The following is an 18,449-nucleotide window of genomic DNA, read 5'->3' on the forward strand; positions in this document are numbered from 1 at the left end:
GAGGGTTGTTTGAAAGAATATATATAAAGGTTTGTGTGTGCATGTATATGTGTGTGTGTATATATATATGTATGTATATATATATGTATATATATATATATGCCTTCCTTTCTCTTGGCCTCTAAATTTGGAACCCCAGAAATGTCCATTCTCCTATCTCAGGACTGAAGAATGGGTAACCTTGTGGGAAGAAAGAGTCAGTTGTAATACTGCCCACCAGGCCCAGCCCAAATCCATCCTGCACTAGACCTAGACTGCTCAAGTCCCTGACCTAAAATCTTGGCTCTTTCTCCCTTCCCCAAATATCTGCTATAAGATGAAACCCAAAGAAATTAAACCCCACATAATGGGCTTTTGGCTGTTTATGCATAGTAACATAACTGAAATGCAGATTAGGTATTAGGCTCCTGCCTAGAAGAAGTGATTGAATCTGATTTCTGAGGAACTCCTCCTTAGAAAGATCAGAATCCTCAGGGTCTGCTGAGAAAGCCTTTGGCTACATCTCCTCTGGGGACCCAAACCCAGAAGCTAGGAAAAGGAAGTCTAGGACCCTTAAAAGTGGAGATGTTTGGAGATCTTGGAGACAGATGAATAGCTGCAAAGGCTTTTTTGGTGACCAGATAAGCCAGGAGTGTGATATATGGAATATTTCATGTAAAATGGAAGGTACAGGGGCATGATTGTTGGGTAGAAGGTGATTTCCTCATTCCCAGTTTCCCATACTCCTTCCAGGCACTTCCTATCACATGTCATGATGAATGGTGGATGGAAGAGGTTGCTGAGTCTGGGTCTATGTCCAGTATCAGTGTGGGTAGAGAGATCCCTGTGCCTGAAAGGATTGGGAGGGAATGGATTGGCAGTCAGTGGGGGAGGGGCCTCCTCCTCCTCCAACCATAAATACAAATTTTATTCAAGGTCTTTGTCACCATTTGTCTTCCTCGGGGGGCTGAGGGCCGTGTCAGCCCCGTGCATGTCTAATTCCAGATCTGCTCCCCCAGGCTGGATGATGGATGGGTCAGAGAGAGCAGGCCCAGGCTCACATCAGCCTCCCGTGCCATAGCCTCAGTCAGGCTCCATCCACCCCAAGTCCAGCTACCCTCTGCCCTCCCTCCCTCACCAGATTCCCTCTGTGCCCAGCCCTGTTTCCCATCCCCACTCATCCTGCTTCCCAGTGTCCCCTTTTGGAGCCCCTCACCTCAGCCCCTTTTGGGTGAAGGGCCTCTTCTCTCTAGAGCTTCCCCTCTGCTCCTATCCCCAGACCAGGCTGTGAGCTGCGGTGACCAGCAGGGCTGCAAATGGCAGTGTGTGTGTGTGTGTGTGTGTGTGTGTGTGTGTGTGTGTGTGTGTGTGTGTGTGTGTGTGGTGGTTGGTGGGGAGTGGGGGGGGGAGCAGGCTTGGCTCACAGGGAGCCGAGGGGCCAGCTCCATGAATTTATTCATGTTCTGTTGCTCTTTCCCCACGCTCTGGGCTCTGGAATGAAGCTGCCAGCTCACCAGGTCCTTATTGCTTCCCCTGCAGCTGTCACATTGGGTCTGAGAAAGGATCTGGGTAGGGCCAACACCAGCCAATGCTCCTAGGGTCCCAGAAGCCAAAAGGGAACACCTCAGTACAGTTGGGGGTCTGGACCCCTGGTATGGGATGGGAAACAAGCAAGGCAAGGTGTTGCTGCAGGACAAAGAAAGGGCTGTGGAGGTGGGAGTAGGGTTGGTGGGAAGAAGAGAGGAGAGGAAATAATGTTATTGAAAGCTTGATGTATTTTCGAATTTTTAATATGGAGGACTTTCGTCTGATCCCCCAATGGAAAAACAAAAACTAGTCTGAATCTTGTACTGACCTCTATCTCTACTAACCTTTACTAATCCTGACCCAAGTCCCAAATTCACACGTAACTCCCCTCCAATCCTAAACTGAATCTTAACTTCAAAACCTGACCCTAAAGTATATCCCCACCTGTCCTGGAACCCAGGGCTTTCCCCTAGAATATCCCTTAGGGTTATAGCCTAGTGTGTGTCAGAGTTCTCCAAGGACCAGACTTTTGATTAGCATGTTATTAGCATCTGATTTGCATGTTTTATATGCTTTCTATTCTGCAGAAGTTTTTGTATTAAATTTTTATGAAGTCTCCTGGAAAGGTCCTGGCTCCTTGAACATTCTTTTTATTCCTTCTCTCACACTTCTTGTCACTGACCTAGCCCCCCCCCACCCAAGGGAAGAAAGGGGGTGAGGGAGGTAAGCAACAAAGGACCCATGGGAGGAAGACAAGAAGTGTGATATACTGCCACCACTTGTAAAGCCTCAGTTTCCTCATCTGTAAGAAGAAAGAAATTATCTAGTGGTATTACAAAGCAGCACTTCCCCTCTTGTTCTCATTCTCTCTTCTTCCACATCTTCATGACCAGCCATAGAGTGCTTTTCTCTTCCCCTCTCACACTCTGGCAGTCAGCTCCCATTATCAGAGATGACATATACTGGAACTAAACTGGGTTTCTTTCTTTTTTTCTTTTTTTTCGGTCGTGGGACTTGAACTCTGGGCCTGGCACTGTCCCTCCGCTCTTCAGCTCGAGGCGAGTGCTCTATCACTTGAGCAACAGAGCCACTTCCAGTTTTCTGGTGGTTAATTGGAGATAAGAGTCTCATGGATTTTCCTGCCTGTGCTGGCTTTGAAAGGTGATCCTCAGATCTCAGCCTCCTGAGTATCTAGGATTACAGGCATGAGCCACTGGTGCCCAGCTAGATTGGGTTTCTTGCTACTAAGTTCTGAGTATGAAGAAGAGACAGGATTTGTCCACTTGAGATGAAGAGAATACATGGAAATATCACAAATGCTTATCATATTTTAGAGGTGTGTGTGTGTGTGTGTGTGTGTGTGTGTGTGTCTGTCTGTCTGTCTGTCTGTCTGTCTGTCTGTGTGCAGGTTCTGGAGCTTGACCTCAAGTGTTTCCTTAGCTTTATCACCTTATAGCTGGCATACTACCACTTGAGCCTTACCTCCAGTCCATCGTTTTTTTCTGGTTAATTGGAGATAAAGTCTTTCAGACTTTTCTCTCCCTAATGGCTTCAAACCTGAATAGATAAGAATCAGACTACAGATGTGAGCCACTTGTATGGGGCTCTATTTTAGAGGTTTTTTTTTTTTTTCTTTTGTCTAAGGCTAGGTATCTGATGCTTACTTTCTCTCATTGGATGGCAATCTATGACTTGGCAATCTGTCCGTGAGAGGCAGATTATTATCCCTCATTTACAGATGAAGAAACTGAGGCCCAGGAGGGGAAAATAGTTTATCCAGTATCCAGTTACCACCCTGTAAGGAAAAGTCTCAAAAGTGAAATTCGGATGTTCTTGGCTTTCCTCTCAGTGCTCTGCAGAAGTACATCCCAGGTAATGGGAGGAAGAGACAGAATCAAAATCAGCATCCATCAAGACTTGATTGGAGAAATTTATAAGCATGAGGCTAACATGGTGGGGTATTGGATGCCCTAATGCTGTCAATTCTGACACCCAACAGGACTCAACTGTTGGCTAAGGGAAGTCAACATTATTTACAGAGAATTGTTCAGATGGAGGAGGAGGAGGAGGTATGGAAAACAGGAAGGAATGGCCGGGCCCTGGTGGCTCAGACCTTTAAGTTTAGCTACTAGAGGTTAAGATCTGAGGATTGTGATTTGAAGCCAATCCAGGAAGACAAACTGGAGAGATTCTTCTCTCCAAATAATCAGAAAAAAAATCTTAAAATGGAGATGTGGCTCAAGTAATAGAGTGCCAACCTTGAGAAGAAGAAAGAAAAAGCCAAGTGAGAGTGTGAGACCCTGAGTTCAAGCCTTGGCTGGGGAGTGGGGGGGGTGGTAAGAAGAAAAGAAAGGAGTGGAAAACGAAGAGAACTAGTCTGCTTCAGTTGTGGAAGAGAAAATTGAGCCGGTTCCTCCATGGCAGTGGTTGGGAAAAAAGGAGTGGTCCAAGAACATGAGCATACTTTGCTGTCTATGCTTCCATGGGGGACAGAGGGTGCAACCACCAGGCCCAGGGTTCTGACTCCATGCATCAGTGAGATCAAAAGATTGCATCAGGGGCCTTGGGGCTGAAGTGCAACTCTTCAGCTCTCTAGCGTGTAGGTAGAAATCACAAGGTGTCTGTCAGGACAAAACTTGTGGCCCACTCCCTTCCGAAGAAGCTCTCCAACCCTAATCAGGTGAAGCTCCTAGTCCTTCCCCCCACCCCTCCTCCACCACCACCATCTTCCTAGGCGCTCTCCTCCTACCCACCCCTGGCCCTCTGCATGCTCCGCTTAATGAATTGTGGCAATTGGCTGCACAGACAGCTGTCAGGCCCCTCATTTCTCCGTCAGGATATTGGATCGCGCACAGGGAGTCCGACAGGTGGAAGGAGGGGAATGTGTTGCGCGGAGTTGATGGAGGGGCGAGGGCTGGTGAAAGCTCGGAGGCCAGGAGCCTCTAGTTAGGGCTCAACTAAGTTGGCGTAGGCCCTAGGATGCCTTTCTCCCTGGGGTTCCTAATTCTCTCTTCTTTTCCCTGACCAGCAGCAGATTTAACGAGCCTCACACCCACAGTAGTACCTGGGCAGGAGGGGACCCCCATCCTGCACTCGGTTGGGCTGCAAAGGGCTCTTCAAGTCAGCGTCTCTAAGCTCGGCCGAGCTCCTCCTTCCCACCTCCTAACCATCCTTTTCCTTCATCCACCAACCGCCCCCCCCCTTGCTACGCTCCCTCCCCGGCGGCCGCGGCCTTTATTAGGGATTCCGCGGCTGTCGGTCCCGCCATCCATCCTGTCCGCCGGCAATTAGGCGGCCAGACAAAGAGCAGCTTCGGATGGATGAGGGTCCCGGCGGATCGGAAATGTGAAGGGTCAGCGCTGCCGCCCGCGGCGCACCCCGCTCCCCCTTCCGCATAATCACCGGCTGCCCGTCACTCAGTCGGCCGCCAGGGAGCTCCCCAGCCCAGGAGAGGGCGGGGCTGGGCCTGCAGCCTAGGCGCCCAGGGCCGGGCAAGGGCGGACCTGCAGCAGGTGCCACGGCAGCGCCAGAGCCCAGGACTGAAGCCGGAGGCGACTGGAAAAGATTTTTGCCCCCAGGCGTCTTCTAAGCCAGACTGGGTCGGGTAGCCTGAGGTCTTCTTGCCGAGAAGATAGGACTAGACAGGCGAGACCGAAGGATCGAGGCTCAGGGTGCCCCCTGCCGGGCACTCCAGGACAGTTTCCTAAGGTCTCCAGGCCCAACAAGTGGAAGGAAGCCCAAGACCACCCATTTGAGGAAAACTGAGGCTCTCTGGCTTATGGCGCCTCCTATCGGAATAGAATGCCATTGCATTGCTCATGCCCACTCACTCGGGTAAAAAAATCCAACCCATCCATATCAAATCAAGAAAAGCTCCAAAATCCGGGCGAAGCTGAGTGGAGTCAAAAGCAAGTTCAAGGAATCCAGGTTTTACTGTGGATTCTTTGGCGCTGGCTCCCAACTGACAAATCAACATCTCAATCTGACAATTAGTGGTTGCGGTGGGGTGCGGGGAGAGGGGCTCTCGCGGCTCGGGCTGCTGAACCCTCCCGGCGGGAAGGCAGAGAGGTGGGCGGTGCTGGCAGTGATGAACGACTGGGGGGGAGGGGGCGGGGCCCAGGGCCCGGAGCGCGCATTCATTACTCCACTGACAGGCGGGCAACGGGCCAGGCAAGCGGCCAGAGTGGACGTGCCAGGAAAGAGGCCAGGGGCAGGAGGGGGAATGAGGGAGGTTTTAACAGTCCCATCACTCTATTTGCTCATGGTTCATCACCTAGACCTTGGTACTTGACTTCCTTGAACTCACCCTCCCAGTTGTTGGCCCTGGCTCTGATTGTAGAATTAAGGAAGGTGGAGGAGCCGGTGGAGGAGTGGTGGACATAGAGTCTATCCTTGGGTTAGGCATTTAAGGTCTGAGATGTTAAGAAAGGGTGTGGATAGCCCCCGAGGGATTGTGTGAGATTGCTCAGAGATGGTGTGTATTGACAAGTGTAGAGGCCGTCAGGATCAGTGACTGTATGTGTCAATGCCAGAGACGTGTGGGCCTGATTTTGTCAGTGGAGGTGTGAGCTTCCTGTGTCTGAGGATGAGCCCTGTGTGTGCCCCCCCTCCCACCCTTGCTGTCAGTTCTGTCTGCAGTTCTGGAGGAAATGGCAGTGCACTAGCTTGGTGACAGCTGAGGTGTGTTGCTGAGGGGTGTGTGATATATGTTAACTGTGAGAGTGCTGGTCAGGACAACTCTCTTTTACCACCTTATCATAAACAGCCCTTCCCAAAGCATTACAAGTAATGGATTTTTTTTCTTTTCCAAAGCCTGACAACCTAGATGTGAATCCTAGAGAAGAGAGTGATTACTGCTAGCATTCTTCACAGCCCATAACTCTCTATATATGTATATGTATATATATATATATATATATATATATATATATATAGTGCCCAATACAAAATGTGATCTCCAATTGGTCTTCTTCGGCTGCTGATGTTCTGAGAGAAGGATGATGAAAAGACACCAGATACCTGTATTAAAGCTTAAGAAGTAGAGGGGACACACCTCATTTCCAAAAGGTAGACACCTCTTGAAGACCTGGCTACTGGTACCTTAATTTTGGGGGGGGGGGTCCTGAATGCTTTTGCTTAAAGCTAGTGCTCTACCACTCTAAGCTACCACTCCACTTCTGGTGGTTTTCTGGTGATTAATTGGAGATAAGAATCTCTCCGACTTTTCTGCCAAGGCTGGCTTTAAAACACGATCCTCAGATCTCAGCCTTCTTAGTAGCCAGTCTAACAGGCATGAGCCACCAGCATTCAGCAACCTTTTGAATTTCAGGTATAGTTGGTTATTACTTGACAACTTGGAGGGATAATACTGATTATACTATTAATTCTCCTTTCTAAAATACCGGTCTCTTCACCTAGCTTTGTCTCTACTCTCCTTTCCCATTCCCAAACCCGGAAGAAGTTGAGCCTAGCTGCCTCCCCGGTTGTTATACTGTGTAGAATGTGTGCCAGCAGAGCAGAGAGTTGAGGTGCTTTGGGGCCTCTAGCCCCCTGTTTTATTCAGCCAGGCTAGGCTCTCCTTTGAGCCTGTATATCTTTGTCCCTATCTTTGTATCCGCGTATTTCCACCTTTACAGATCTCTTCCAATTTTGCCTCCCTAAATTTTGGGAAAGGTCTTTGTCCCTCTTGGGTTCTGCCCTCTAGAAATATTCCATTTCAATAGGGAGGCCTGGTGGGGATGGCTTGGGGGGGGAGAGCAGGACTTCCTTCTTCATATTCAGAGGCAACTGATTATCCAACGAAGGCCAGGTTATGTTAGGGCTGGGGCGAGCAGGGTCACTTCTCATTCTGGACACAAGCACTAGGTCGATGCCCTGCTGTCCGTTCCTCCTCCAAAAGGCCCTCCTCCTGGCCCCTGCTCCCCTCCACCCGCCTGGAAAAGGCAAATTTGACATTTTTAAATCCCGAGCCTTAGAGGGATCGATGCGGCCCGAGGGCCCCGCCCGGGGTCGATATTCCTGATTGGGAAGCGGCCGCTGCTCAGAGACCGCGTGTAAATCACCGGGGCTGGGGGGAAGGGGAGCCGGGAAGCCTACTGCGTCCCGGGCACGCGGGAGCCAAGGCAGGGTCGGGGCCCCGGGCGAGACCTGAGGACGACCGAAAGAGAACCGCAGGATTTGGAGAACCAGAGAGAAGCCCACCCAGGGCCTGTTCCCTCCCCCGTCTAGCCCTGCCAACTCTCTCGGCCTGCTCTGGTCTCGCTTCAGCGGCCGCCACCCTCTGTTGCTTTTGGAGCCGCCCGGGAGGGCCGGTGTCAGAGCCAGCCATGCGGCGGCTCCTCTCCGGCCGCTCCCGCGGGGCTTGGGCTTCGGCGGCGGCTGTCACGGAGCCGACAGGCCCGGCGGGCGGGTGGAGGAGGGTGAGCCGGGGAGGGGAAGGGGGAGGGGAAGGAAGGGAGGGTGGCGGACGCAGTTCTGGCGCTCAGTGGGCGCGCAACAGATGTTTGCGGAATTGTAGAACAGCAAGGTGGCCTGGGACACCGTGGTTGGGGGGGGAGAGAGTGGGCTCGGTGGAAGGTGATCTAGACCTAGTGGGGGACCCGAGGGTGACCAAGCTGCTTGGGAAGGTGAGCAGGCACATCTGGGTAGTGAAGAAAGAAAGAAAAATGGAGTGGTCAGGGCAGGTCGGGCTGCTCCTTGGCCTCCCAACTCCAAATGTTCCTTCCAATGCGCTCGGCTGGGGAAACCGAGGTAGCCGAGGCCAAGATGGGCCTGGAGGGTGAAAGCAGCCTCGGTGAAGAGGCTGACGGTACCATCTAGAAGTCCCAGCCGGAGCTCTGATTCACCGGGCCCAAACCCAGGCCACCAGGCTTCCTGGGCTGCTGCTCCAGCTTGTCAGATCCCCCACCTCCCCACTCTGCGCCAGTTTATAGAACAACAATTTGGGGAAAACAATCCCGGCCGAGTGACGGCCCCGTAATTGTGACAAAGTGAGTGCGGGCGACTGGAGAGAGCGCTTAGGGCGGGAGCGCCGGCGGGGCGAGGCGCAGGCTGGGGCGCCGCGCGCCCGTCTGGGCCACCGCCCCCACCCCCCAAACCTTGTTTTCATTCTGATCACCTCCCTCGTCTCTCCCTGACTCTTCTCCAATTCCTCTTCTCTCAGCTGCCCGCACCTCCTTTCGCTTGTTCCTCCATCCATCGCTCTTCCCTTTTCCTCTCCGTAACCGCTTTCCTCCCACTCCCACTCCCTCGGTGCGCTTCGGTGTGTGTGTGTGTGTGTGTGTGTGTGTGTGTGTGTGTGTGTGTGTGTGTGTGTGTGTGTGTGAAATTTCCCCTCGCTCACTTCTCCCTCTCTCCTCCGCCCTCCACTCCTTTCTCCATCTTTTTTTCTTCCTTGCGCTTACATTGCCCTTGGGCCCCAGGCTCTCCCGCACAATCCGCTTCTTTTCCCTCCCCAGTTCTCGCTTCTAGAGAGGAGCTGCGAGCCCGTTCCCTCCCCTCCCAGCTCTTTCTGGAAGCCAGGGTAGCCTCACACTCTCCGGGTGCCTTAAACCGCCCAGCTGGGGCGAGCTGTGCACCTTCCCGCCTCCACACACACACCTCCTACCCCCGACCCTCCGGCTGCCTCGGAGTCTTCCTCCTCCCTTCCGCTCCCCGCACCCAGAGCTAGTTTGTTTGTCCAGTGGCTGCCGCCGCTGCCCGCACTGTTTGCCAAGCTTAGCGAGCCGGCGCGCAGTGCGGGCCCAATTAAGCCTCATTCATTATTCAGTGCCCCGTCTTCCCCCGCCCCCAGCCCGCCACTGAGAAGTTGCGTCTCTGTCCCTCCCTGTCCAGGCCCCTCATCAACCCCGAAGGGGCCTCCTTGGGGAGGGGGTGCTGCATTTCCCCCTTCCAGCCCCCTCCTCACCTCCGCAAAGGGGGTGCACTAAGGGGCAAGGGATTTGGAGAGAACCCAAGAACTCCATTAAGTCAAAAGTGGGGGGGGGATTTGGGGAATCCAAGCCCCTCTCCTTTACAAAATAAAAAACGAGGCCCAAGAAGCGGTGTGACTTGGCCAAGGTCATAGAGCTGAAACCCAGGATTGGAGCAAGGGACGTGGAGACTAAGGCATCTTGCACCCCCTGCTCCTTTCTAGCACTCAGGCTAGAGGAAGGACGATTGCGGTCTCCTTGACACCTTACTCTCCGTAGTGGGGCGCTCCCATCCTCTGTTCTTATTTTAATTAATTAGTCTTTTTTCCCCTTCACCTTTAGCTTATGGGACAGAGCAGCCTCAGGGTTTCCAGTATCCACTAGAAGGGTAGAGGTGTGGTGGGAACTTAGAGGTGTGGTGTGGTAGTGGTGGTGGTGGTGGTGGTGGTGGTGGTAGTGGTGTGCTTGTGTGCACGTGTGCGTGTGTGCAGACTGTCAGTGGGTTTCTATGATTTAGAGGAATGGGAACTATAACCAACCACCAACCAAGGCATTCTTGGAGGGCAACGCAGCAGGAAGAGTGCTGCCTGTGGTGCTGAGGTCCAGTATGTGGCGGTGAGAAGAAGCAACCATTGGCCTGTTTTCTTCCTCTTCCTCCTCCTCGTCCTCGTCCTCCTCCTCCTCCCTTCGTCCTCCTCCCTTCCTCCTTCTCTCCTCGTCCTCCTCGTCCTCGTCCTCCTCCTCCTTTTTCTTCTTTTTCTCCTCTTCTTCGCGGTACAGATACGACAGCGGGGGAGCAGGACCCTTGGTAGGGACTATCCTGAGCTAGTGTGCCCCGGCCTTGAGACGACCCTCCCCAACTTCCTCTTCTGTAAACGGCAGTGCCACCTGGCGGTTTCAGTGCTGCACTGCCAGAAGCGTTTTCTGGCTGGGATGGGACAGAGGAGATTCCAGCCCCTACAAAGTGCAGGTGTGCCGTACGCCGGGAAAGCTTTCCATTCAGTTTATCCGAAAGGGCAGGCCAGAAGAGTGCGTGCTGTAAAGGTGACCCCCCCCCCAAAGGGACTGGCTTTGGGGAGAGGCCTGACTTCCGTGACACAGCAGACACAGAGGCAAAGTCCACTTGGATGGAAGTGGGAGCCGAATGAGAGGGGCCATTTTGACTCTCTGGTCAAAGGAAATGACTGGATTGCGGTGTGCTGAGAGCCTGGGCAGCCAGGTATTGTTCCACTTGGGATTGGCGGGGAAGGAGGCCCCATGGACCTAGAGGAGACAGACTGTCAGGCCAGCAAGCTTTGGCGTCTAGTTTGATATTCTGGGGATTTGTCCAGTTTCTTTGGAGAGGCCTGTCTCAGAGGAGGTGGCTGAGTTGTGGGGTGCCAAGGACTAGATAAAACATTTTCCAAAATGTTTAATGGATGAGAAGTCAGGATTCCTTCTAAGCTTAACTTGTGGGGAATTAACATGGACTGGAGAGATGAGAAAACTGGAGAGCGATTAAAACCTTAGCCAGGTGACTGAGAAGAGTCATAGACAACTTTAAGGAGGAAAGAAAGGTATGGGTTTGGGAAAGCATCCTACCTAACCCTTTTCCTCCCCTCTCCTACCCATGAGATATTTCCTTACTAGTGGTTTGCAGAAAGGTCTGAAAAGTAAGCTTCTGTTTATTTTTTTCTGTCAGTCAGGAGGCTTGAACTCTGCGCCTGGGCGCTCTCCCTCAGCTCTTCAGCTCAAGGCTAATGTCTACCACTTAAGCCACAGCGCCACTTCCAATTTTCTGATGGTTTATTGGAGATAAGAGTCTCATGGATGGGCTGGGAAAGTGGCTCAGTGGTAGAGCACTTGCCTTGCATCCATGAGGCCCTGGGTTTGATTCCCTAGCACCACATAAGCAAAAAAAAAAAAAAAAAAAAAAAAAAAGCCGGAAGTGGCGCTGTGACTCAAATGGTAGAGCGCTAGCCTTGAGCTGAAGAGCTGAGGGACAGCGCCCAAGCTCAGAGTTCAGGCCCCATGACCCCCCCCCCAAAAAAAGAGTCTCATGGACTATCCTGCCCAGGCTGGCTTTGAACAGTGATCCTCAGATCTCAGCCTCCTTAGTAGCTAGGATTACAGGTGTGAGCCACTGGTGCCCAGCTGCTTCTGATTTTTTAAAAAATTTTTATTATTATAAAAGTGATGTACAAAGGGGTTACAGTTACATAAGTCAGGTACAGAGTACATTTCTTTTTGGACCTGATTTTTTTTTTAATCTCTGCACTGAGTTCTGCAATCTCCTCTCCTAAATTTGGAGTCACTGTGGTTGTAAAAAATAGAATTGAGGTACTAGAAAAAGAATGAAACCCTTGCACTCCACAGATATGGTGGTATATCTGGACATGACTTTTACTGGAAGGGGGATCGGTTGCTGTGTTGGGACCTGGTAATAGTCTTATGATTCTGCCTTTTTTTTTTTTTCTCCCATTCTCTTAGGATCTAAGGATAAATTCTGGGGCTATGGTGGTCTTGATTGTCACAGAGGACCCTGAAGTTTCTGCAGTCTAAGCAATGTCAGGTGCCACTGGATTTGTTCTGAGACCCTTACCCTAGAGGATGGCCAAGGGACTTCTGATTACCTATGTCCTCTGGGCTGTTGGGGGTCCTGCTGGGCTCCACCATCTATACCTGGGAAGGGACAGCCATGCCCTACTCTGGATGCTTACTCTGGGGGGTGGTGGATTGGGTTGGCTATGGGAATTCTGGAAGCTTCCAAGCTTCGTAGCTCAAGCCAACAAACTCCAGGGGCAGAAGCAGAGTCCAGGAAAGGAGACACCTCCCCTCAGTCTTATTCGCTTTACTGCCCAGATAATAGTGGGCATCTATTTTGGCCTTGTAGCTCTGATTAGTCTCTCTTCCATGGCCAACTTCTACATTGTCGGTCTCCCACTGGCAATTGGCTTAGGAGTCTTGCTGGTGTCTGCTGTTGGCAACCAGACCTCCGACTTTAAGAACACTCTAGGGGTAGCATTCCTTACTTCCCCTATTTTCTATGGCCGTCCCATAGCCATTCTACCCATCAGCTTGGCTGCCAGTATCACAGCCCAGAAGCATCGCCGCTACAAAGCTTCAGTGGCATCAGAGACGCTTAGTGTGCGGCTCTACCGGCTAGGCTTAGCTTACCTCGCTTTCACTGGACCCCTGGCGTATAGTGCCCTGTACAACACAGCTGCCACTTTCAGCTATGTAGCAGAAACTTTTGGCACTTTCTTGAGCTGGTTCAGCTTTTTCCCCCTTCTTGGCCGACTCCTGGAGACTATACTCCTTCTGCCTTATCGGATCTGGTGGCTACTGGTAGGAGATCTTGGCTTCAATAGTAGCTACTTCCAGGAGTGGGAGAGGCTCTATGAGTTTGTTCACAGTTTTCAGGATGAGAAGCGGCAGCTGGCTTACCAGGTAAGGCTTGCTTTCTTCTCTGGGCCAAGTGGTTGTCTTGTCTAAGGTCTGTTAGAACTGCTGTCAGAACTAGTGTCTCCACTATCCCCCCCCCTTCCCAAGTATTTTCAAAGGTTTCTTTGGGCACACACTTGGAGAAATCTATGTCTATGTTAGTTTCTTTTATTGAGGTATAACATATATAAAATAAACTATTTTATGCATATACAATGCAAATCAAGGCATGGAACCACTAAAAAGCTCTCTGCATACCATAGTATTTTTTCTCCTTTCTTTGTGATGCGGTTACTAAGGCTTGAACTTAGGACTTTGTGCTCTCATTCCGCTTTCTTGCTCACAAATGGCAGTTTTCCACTTGAGCCATTCCTCTAGCATAGCATTTTGCTGGCTAATTGGAGATAAAGTTTCAAAGATTTTTCTGTTCAGGCTAGTTTCAAACCATGATTTCCAGATCGCAGCTTCCTGAGTAGCCTGGAGTACCGGTGGGAGCCACTGGCCCCAGCCTCTCTTTTCCTCCTTGGGGATGAGGGATCAAATCCAAGGTTTCACGTGCATGCTAGGTGAGCACTGTACCACTGAGCTACATCCCTAGCCCTAACAAAGAAAAATTGGTGCTGTACTGGGGCTTGAACTCAGGATCAGAACACTGTACCTTAGCTATTTTTGCTCAAGGCTGGAACTCTTATCACTTGAGCCACAGCTCCACTCTTTTTGCTGGTTAATTGGTGATAAGAGTCTCACAGAATTTTTCTTGCCTGAGCTGGCTTTGATTTCTTTTTTTTTTTTTTTTTTTTTTTTTTTTGCCTGTCGCTGGGCCTGAACTCTGGGCCTGGGCGCTATCCGTGAGCATTCCAGCTCAAGGCTAGCGCTCTACCACTTGAGCCACAGCGCCACTTCTGGCTTTTTCTGCTTATGTAGTGCTCAGGAATTGAACCCAGGGCCTCATGCATGCAAGGCAAGCACTCTACCACTGAAGCGCCTTCCCAGCCCCTGGCTTTGATTTCTTTTTCTTTTTTTTTTAGGGGGGGGGCGTGGGGCCTGAACTCTGGGCCTGGGCGCTGTCCCTCAGCTCTTCAGCTCAAGGCAAGCTCTCTACCACTGAGCCACCTTCCCAGCCCCTGGCTTTGATTTCTGAGTAGCTAGGAATACAAGTGTGAGCCACTGGTGTCTAGCTTCCTAACAAGTTTTTTTTTTTTTGTCTTGGTGTTGTTTTGTTGTTTTTGTTGGTTGTGCAGCTTGAACTCAAGGCCTTGCCACTGTCCCTAAGCTTTTTTGTTCAAGGCTAGCTCTCTACCACTTTGAGACACAGCACCACTTCCAGTTTTCTGGTGGTTAATTGGAGATAAAGAGGCTCATGAACTTTCCTGCCCGGGCTGGCTTTGAACTGTGATCCTCAGATCTCAACTTCCTGCGTAGCTAAGACTACAGGCATGAGCTACCAATGCCCTGTTCCCTAATAAATTTTTAATCATTCTTTTTTGTGTGCATATGTGTGTGTGTGTACTATTTTTTTTTTGGGGGGTCCGGTTGTGGGGCCTGAACTCTGGGCCTGGGCGCTGTCCCTCAGCTCTTCAACTCAAGGCTAGCTCTCTACCACTTGAGCCACAGCGCCACTTCCGGCTTTTTTCTTTTTGCTTATGTGGTGCTGGGGAATCGAACCCAGGGCCTCATGCATTGCAAGGCAAGCACTCTACCACTGAGCCACCTTCCCAGCCCTGTGTGTGCTATTTTTGTCTATTCTTTTTTTTTTTTTTTTTTTTTTTTTTTTTTTTTGGTTGGTCGTGGGGCTTGAACTTTGGGCTTGGGCGCTTTCCCTGCACTCTTCAGCTCAAGGCAAGTGCTCTGCCACTTCCAGTTTTCTGGTGGTTAGTTGGAGATAGAGAGGCTCATGGACTTTCCTGCCCGGGCTAGCTTTGAACCGCGATCCTCAGATCTCAGCCTCCTGAGTAGCTAGGTGCCCGGCGCCTGGCTGTCTATTCTTTAACATCAAATAAATGGAATTCTTTTTTTTTTTCTTTTTTTTTTTGGTCAGTCATGGGGCTTGAACTCTGGGCCTGGGCCCTGTCCCTGAGTTCTTCAGCTCAAGGCTCTGTCCCTTGAGCCACAGTGCCACTTGCAGCCTTTTCTGTTTATGTGGTGCTGAGGAATCAAACCTAGGGTCTCATGCATTCCAGGCAAGCACTGTACCACTAAGCCACCTTCACAGCCCTAAGTGGAATTCTTTACTGTGTATTCTTTTGTATCTGACATCTTTGTTTGAGATATGATCTTACTAGATAATCCTAAACTAGGCTGAAACTCAAGATCTTTCTCCTTTAGCTTCCCTAGTGTTAGAATTTTAAGCAAGTACTGTGATTACAGGTATGAAGCACCACTCGTGGATTGGCATTTTTCTTTTTCTTTTTTTTTTTTTGGGTCCGGTTGTGGGGCCTGAACTCTGGACCTGGGCACTGTCCCTCAGCTCTTCAGCTCAAGGCTAGCGCTCTACCACTTGAGCCACGGCACCACTTCCAGCTTTTTTCTTTTTGCTTATGTGGTGCTGAGGAATCGAACCCAGGGCCTCTGGCATGCAAGGCAAGCGCTCTACCACTGAGCCACCTTCCCAGCCCCGGATTGGCATTTTTCAAATCTGAGATTCTAGGTTGTTCAAGAGATACTATTAGGCTGATTTATCAAAGGACCAGAGAGAGAGAGACCTAGTTACTCTAAAAAAAAATGACATTCTGATTTGTCAACTTCCGTTTCCCTAAGGTTTTGGGCCTTTCAGAAGGGGCAACAAATGAAGAAATACATCGGAGTTACAGGGAGCTAGTAAAGGTCTGGCACCCTGACCACAATCAGCACCAGAAGGATGAGGCCCAGAGGCACTTTCTGGAGATCCAGGCTGCGTATGAAATCCTGAATCAGCCCAGGAAATCCAGGGGATCCAAGGAGTGAGAAAAAATCTTCCCCCAGAGGATGGACTTCTAGCAGATCCAGGCAATGTATCTCAAGTCTGGCTTTGTACATATAGGACATTCTACCAATGTTAAAGAAACTGCTTTCAGTAGAAATGAGGAAAATCTTTACAGAGTGAGAAAGATAGTGATAGAAAATTTACTTGTAGGCTGGGAATGTGGCTTAGTGGTAGAGTGCTTGCCTAGCATGCATGAAACCCTGGGTTCGATTCCTCAGTTCCACAGAAACAGAAAAAGCCAGATATGGCGCTGTGAATCAAGTAGTAGAGTGCTAGCCTTGAGCAAAAGAAGCTCAGGGACAGTGACCAGGCCCTGACTTCAAGCCCCAGGACTAGCCCCCCTCCCCCCAAAAAAAAGGAAAAAGAAAAAAATGAAATGAAAATGTACTTGAAAGGTTAGGTGTTGGTGGCTATTCAGAAGGCTGAAATCCGAGGATCACAGTTCAAAGCCAGACTCAGAGTTCAAAGTCCATGAGACTCTTATTTCTAATAAATTATTCCCATAAAAAGCTAGAAGAAGGGCTGGAAAGGTGGCTCAGTGGTAGAGTGCTTGCCTTGCATGCATGAGTCCCTGGGTTCATTTCCTCAGTACCACATAAGCAGAAAAAGCCTAAAGTGATGCTGTAGCTCAAATGGTAGAGCACTAGCCTTAAACTGAAGAGCTCATGGATTAGCTCCCAGAACCACAGTTCAGGCTCCACGACAAAAAAAAAAAAAAAAAGCTAGAAGTAGTCGTGGCTCAAGTAGTAGAGGAGACTAGCTCTGAGTAAAAAAAACTCAGGAACAGCGCCAAGGCCCTGAGTTCAAGCCCCAGGACCAGCAAGAAGAAAAAAGAAAAAAAGAAAGGAAAAGAAAGTATACTTGCATTCTGAACTTTTTAAAAAGTCTTAGTTATTGTATTCTTTTTTTTTTCCCCCAGGGCTGAGGACCAAACCCAGGGCCTTGTGCTCACCAAGTGGGCGTCCTTCCACTGAGCTAAACCCCCAGCCCCTTAGTTATTGTATTCTTGATCATATTTTCTTAAAAATAGAAAATTAAAGGCATATTATAAAAACAAATAAAATAACTTTGAAACTATACACCTTGTCCCACCTCTGGTTCACTGCATTGTGATGGAAGAAGGTTATTTGATTCTTTTTGTGTAGCTGGGAAGCATATTTCATTCTATAAAAGGTAACTTAATAAATTGGGAATAGATGGCTCAAACTTGTATTCCTAGCTACTCAGGAGGTTGAGATCTGGAGGATCGAAGTTCAAAGCTAGTCAAAGAAGGAAAATCTACTTGCTTCTACCTCTAATTAAGCAAAAACTGGATTGAAGGTATAGCTCAAGTAGTAGAGTGTTAGCCAAGAGCAAGCAGGCCAAGCAAGATCAAAGCTCTGAGCCCAAGCCCCAGTACTGGCAAAAATAAAAGAGAATACATAAATAAACAAATAAATAAATGCTTTCAGCCAGAGATTGGCAGCTCAGGCCTGTCATCTTATTAATTCAGGAGGCTGAGATCTGAGGATCATGGTTCAAAGCTAGCCCATGCAGGAAAGTCCATGAGACTCTTCTCTCCAATTAATCACCACAAAATCCAGAAGTGGAGCTCTGGCTCAAGTGGTAGAGCACTAGCCTTGAGCATAAAAACTCGACAGAGTCTAGGCCCTGAGTTCAAGGGCCAAGACCAGTGCGCGCGCGCACACACACGCGCGCGCGCGCGCGCGCGCACACACACAGAATCTCACAGACTTTCCTGCCTGGGCTGGCTTTGAACTGTGATCCCTAGATCTCATCCCTCTAGTAGTTAAGATTATAGGTATAAGCCTATCGGTCTGTGTGTCTGTCTGTCTGTCTATCTGTCTATCTATCTATCTATCTATCTATCTATCTATCTATCTATCTATCTATCTATCTATCTATCTATAGCTATACATAGATATCTATCCATATAACTATATATAGTCAGTCATGGAGCTTGAACTTAGGACCTGGGAACTGTCACTGAGCTTTTTTTTTTTTTTTGGGTCCGGTCATGGGGCCTGAACTCTGGGCCTGGGCGCTGTCCCTCAGCTCTTCAGCTCAAGGCTAGCGCTCTACCACTGGAGTCACAGTGCCACTTCCGGCTTTTTTTTCTTTTTTGCTTATGGTGCTGAGGAATCGAACCCAGGGCCTCAAGCATGCAAGGCAAGCGCTCTACCACTGAGCCACCTTCCCAGCCCCTCACTGAGCTTTTTTGTTAAAAGTTAGAGCTCTACCACTTTGAGCCACTGCTCCATTTCATATTTTCTGGTGGTTAATTGGCGATAAGGGCTTCATGAACTTTCTTACTCAAGTTGGCTTTGAACCACAATCCTGAGATCTCAGGAGGAGTACTAGGATTACAGGATATCTAGGATTATAGGCATGAGCCACCAGTGCCTGGCCTCACATTTTATTTATTTATTTTTGTCAGTCCTGGGGCTTGAACTCAGGGCTTGGGCACTGTCCCTGGGCTTCTTTTGCTCAAGGCATCACTCTACCACTTGACCCACAGCATCACTTCTGGCTTTTTCTATTTATATGGTACTGAGGAATTGAACCCAGGGCTTCATGCATGCTAGGTAAGCACTCTACCACCAAGCCACATTCCCGGCCCACTATTATATTTTAATGCTGTGCAATAA

At 49.8% G+C, this 18,449-nt stretch overlaps 1 protein-coding gene across 1 annotated transcript; it reads left to right on the forward strand.

Moving 5' to 3' along the window:
• The first annotated feature begins 10,365 nt into the window (after positions 1 to 10,365).
• Dnajc22 (DnaJ heat shock protein family (Hsp40) member C22) lies at positions 10,366 to 17,195 on the forward strand. Its single transcript, XM_070040468.1, has 4 exons — positions 10,366 to 10,635; positions 11,886 to 12,845; positions 15,597 to 15,824; positions 16,721 to 17,195. Exons 2-3 carry the CDS (start codon positions 12,006 to 12,008, stop codon positions 15,780 to 15,782), a joined length of 1,026 nt encoding a protein of 341 aa, XP_069896569.1. The 5' UTR covers positions 10,366 to 10,635; positions 11,886 to 12,005; the 3' UTR covers positions 15,783 to 15,824; positions 16,721 to 17,195.
• Positions 17,196 to 18,449: the final 1,254 nt, after the last annotated feature.

This window comes from Dipodomys merriami, unplaced genomic scaffold (assembly GCF_024711535.1).
Source record: "Dipodomys merriami isolate MVZ:Mamm:240054 unplaced genomic scaffold, mDipMer1.0.p SCAF_10, whole genome shotgun sequence".
In the NCBI taxonomy this organism is placed as follows: domain Eukaryota; kingdom Metazoa; phylum Chordata; class Mammalia; order Rodentia; family Heteromyidae; genus Dipodomys; species Dipodomys merriami.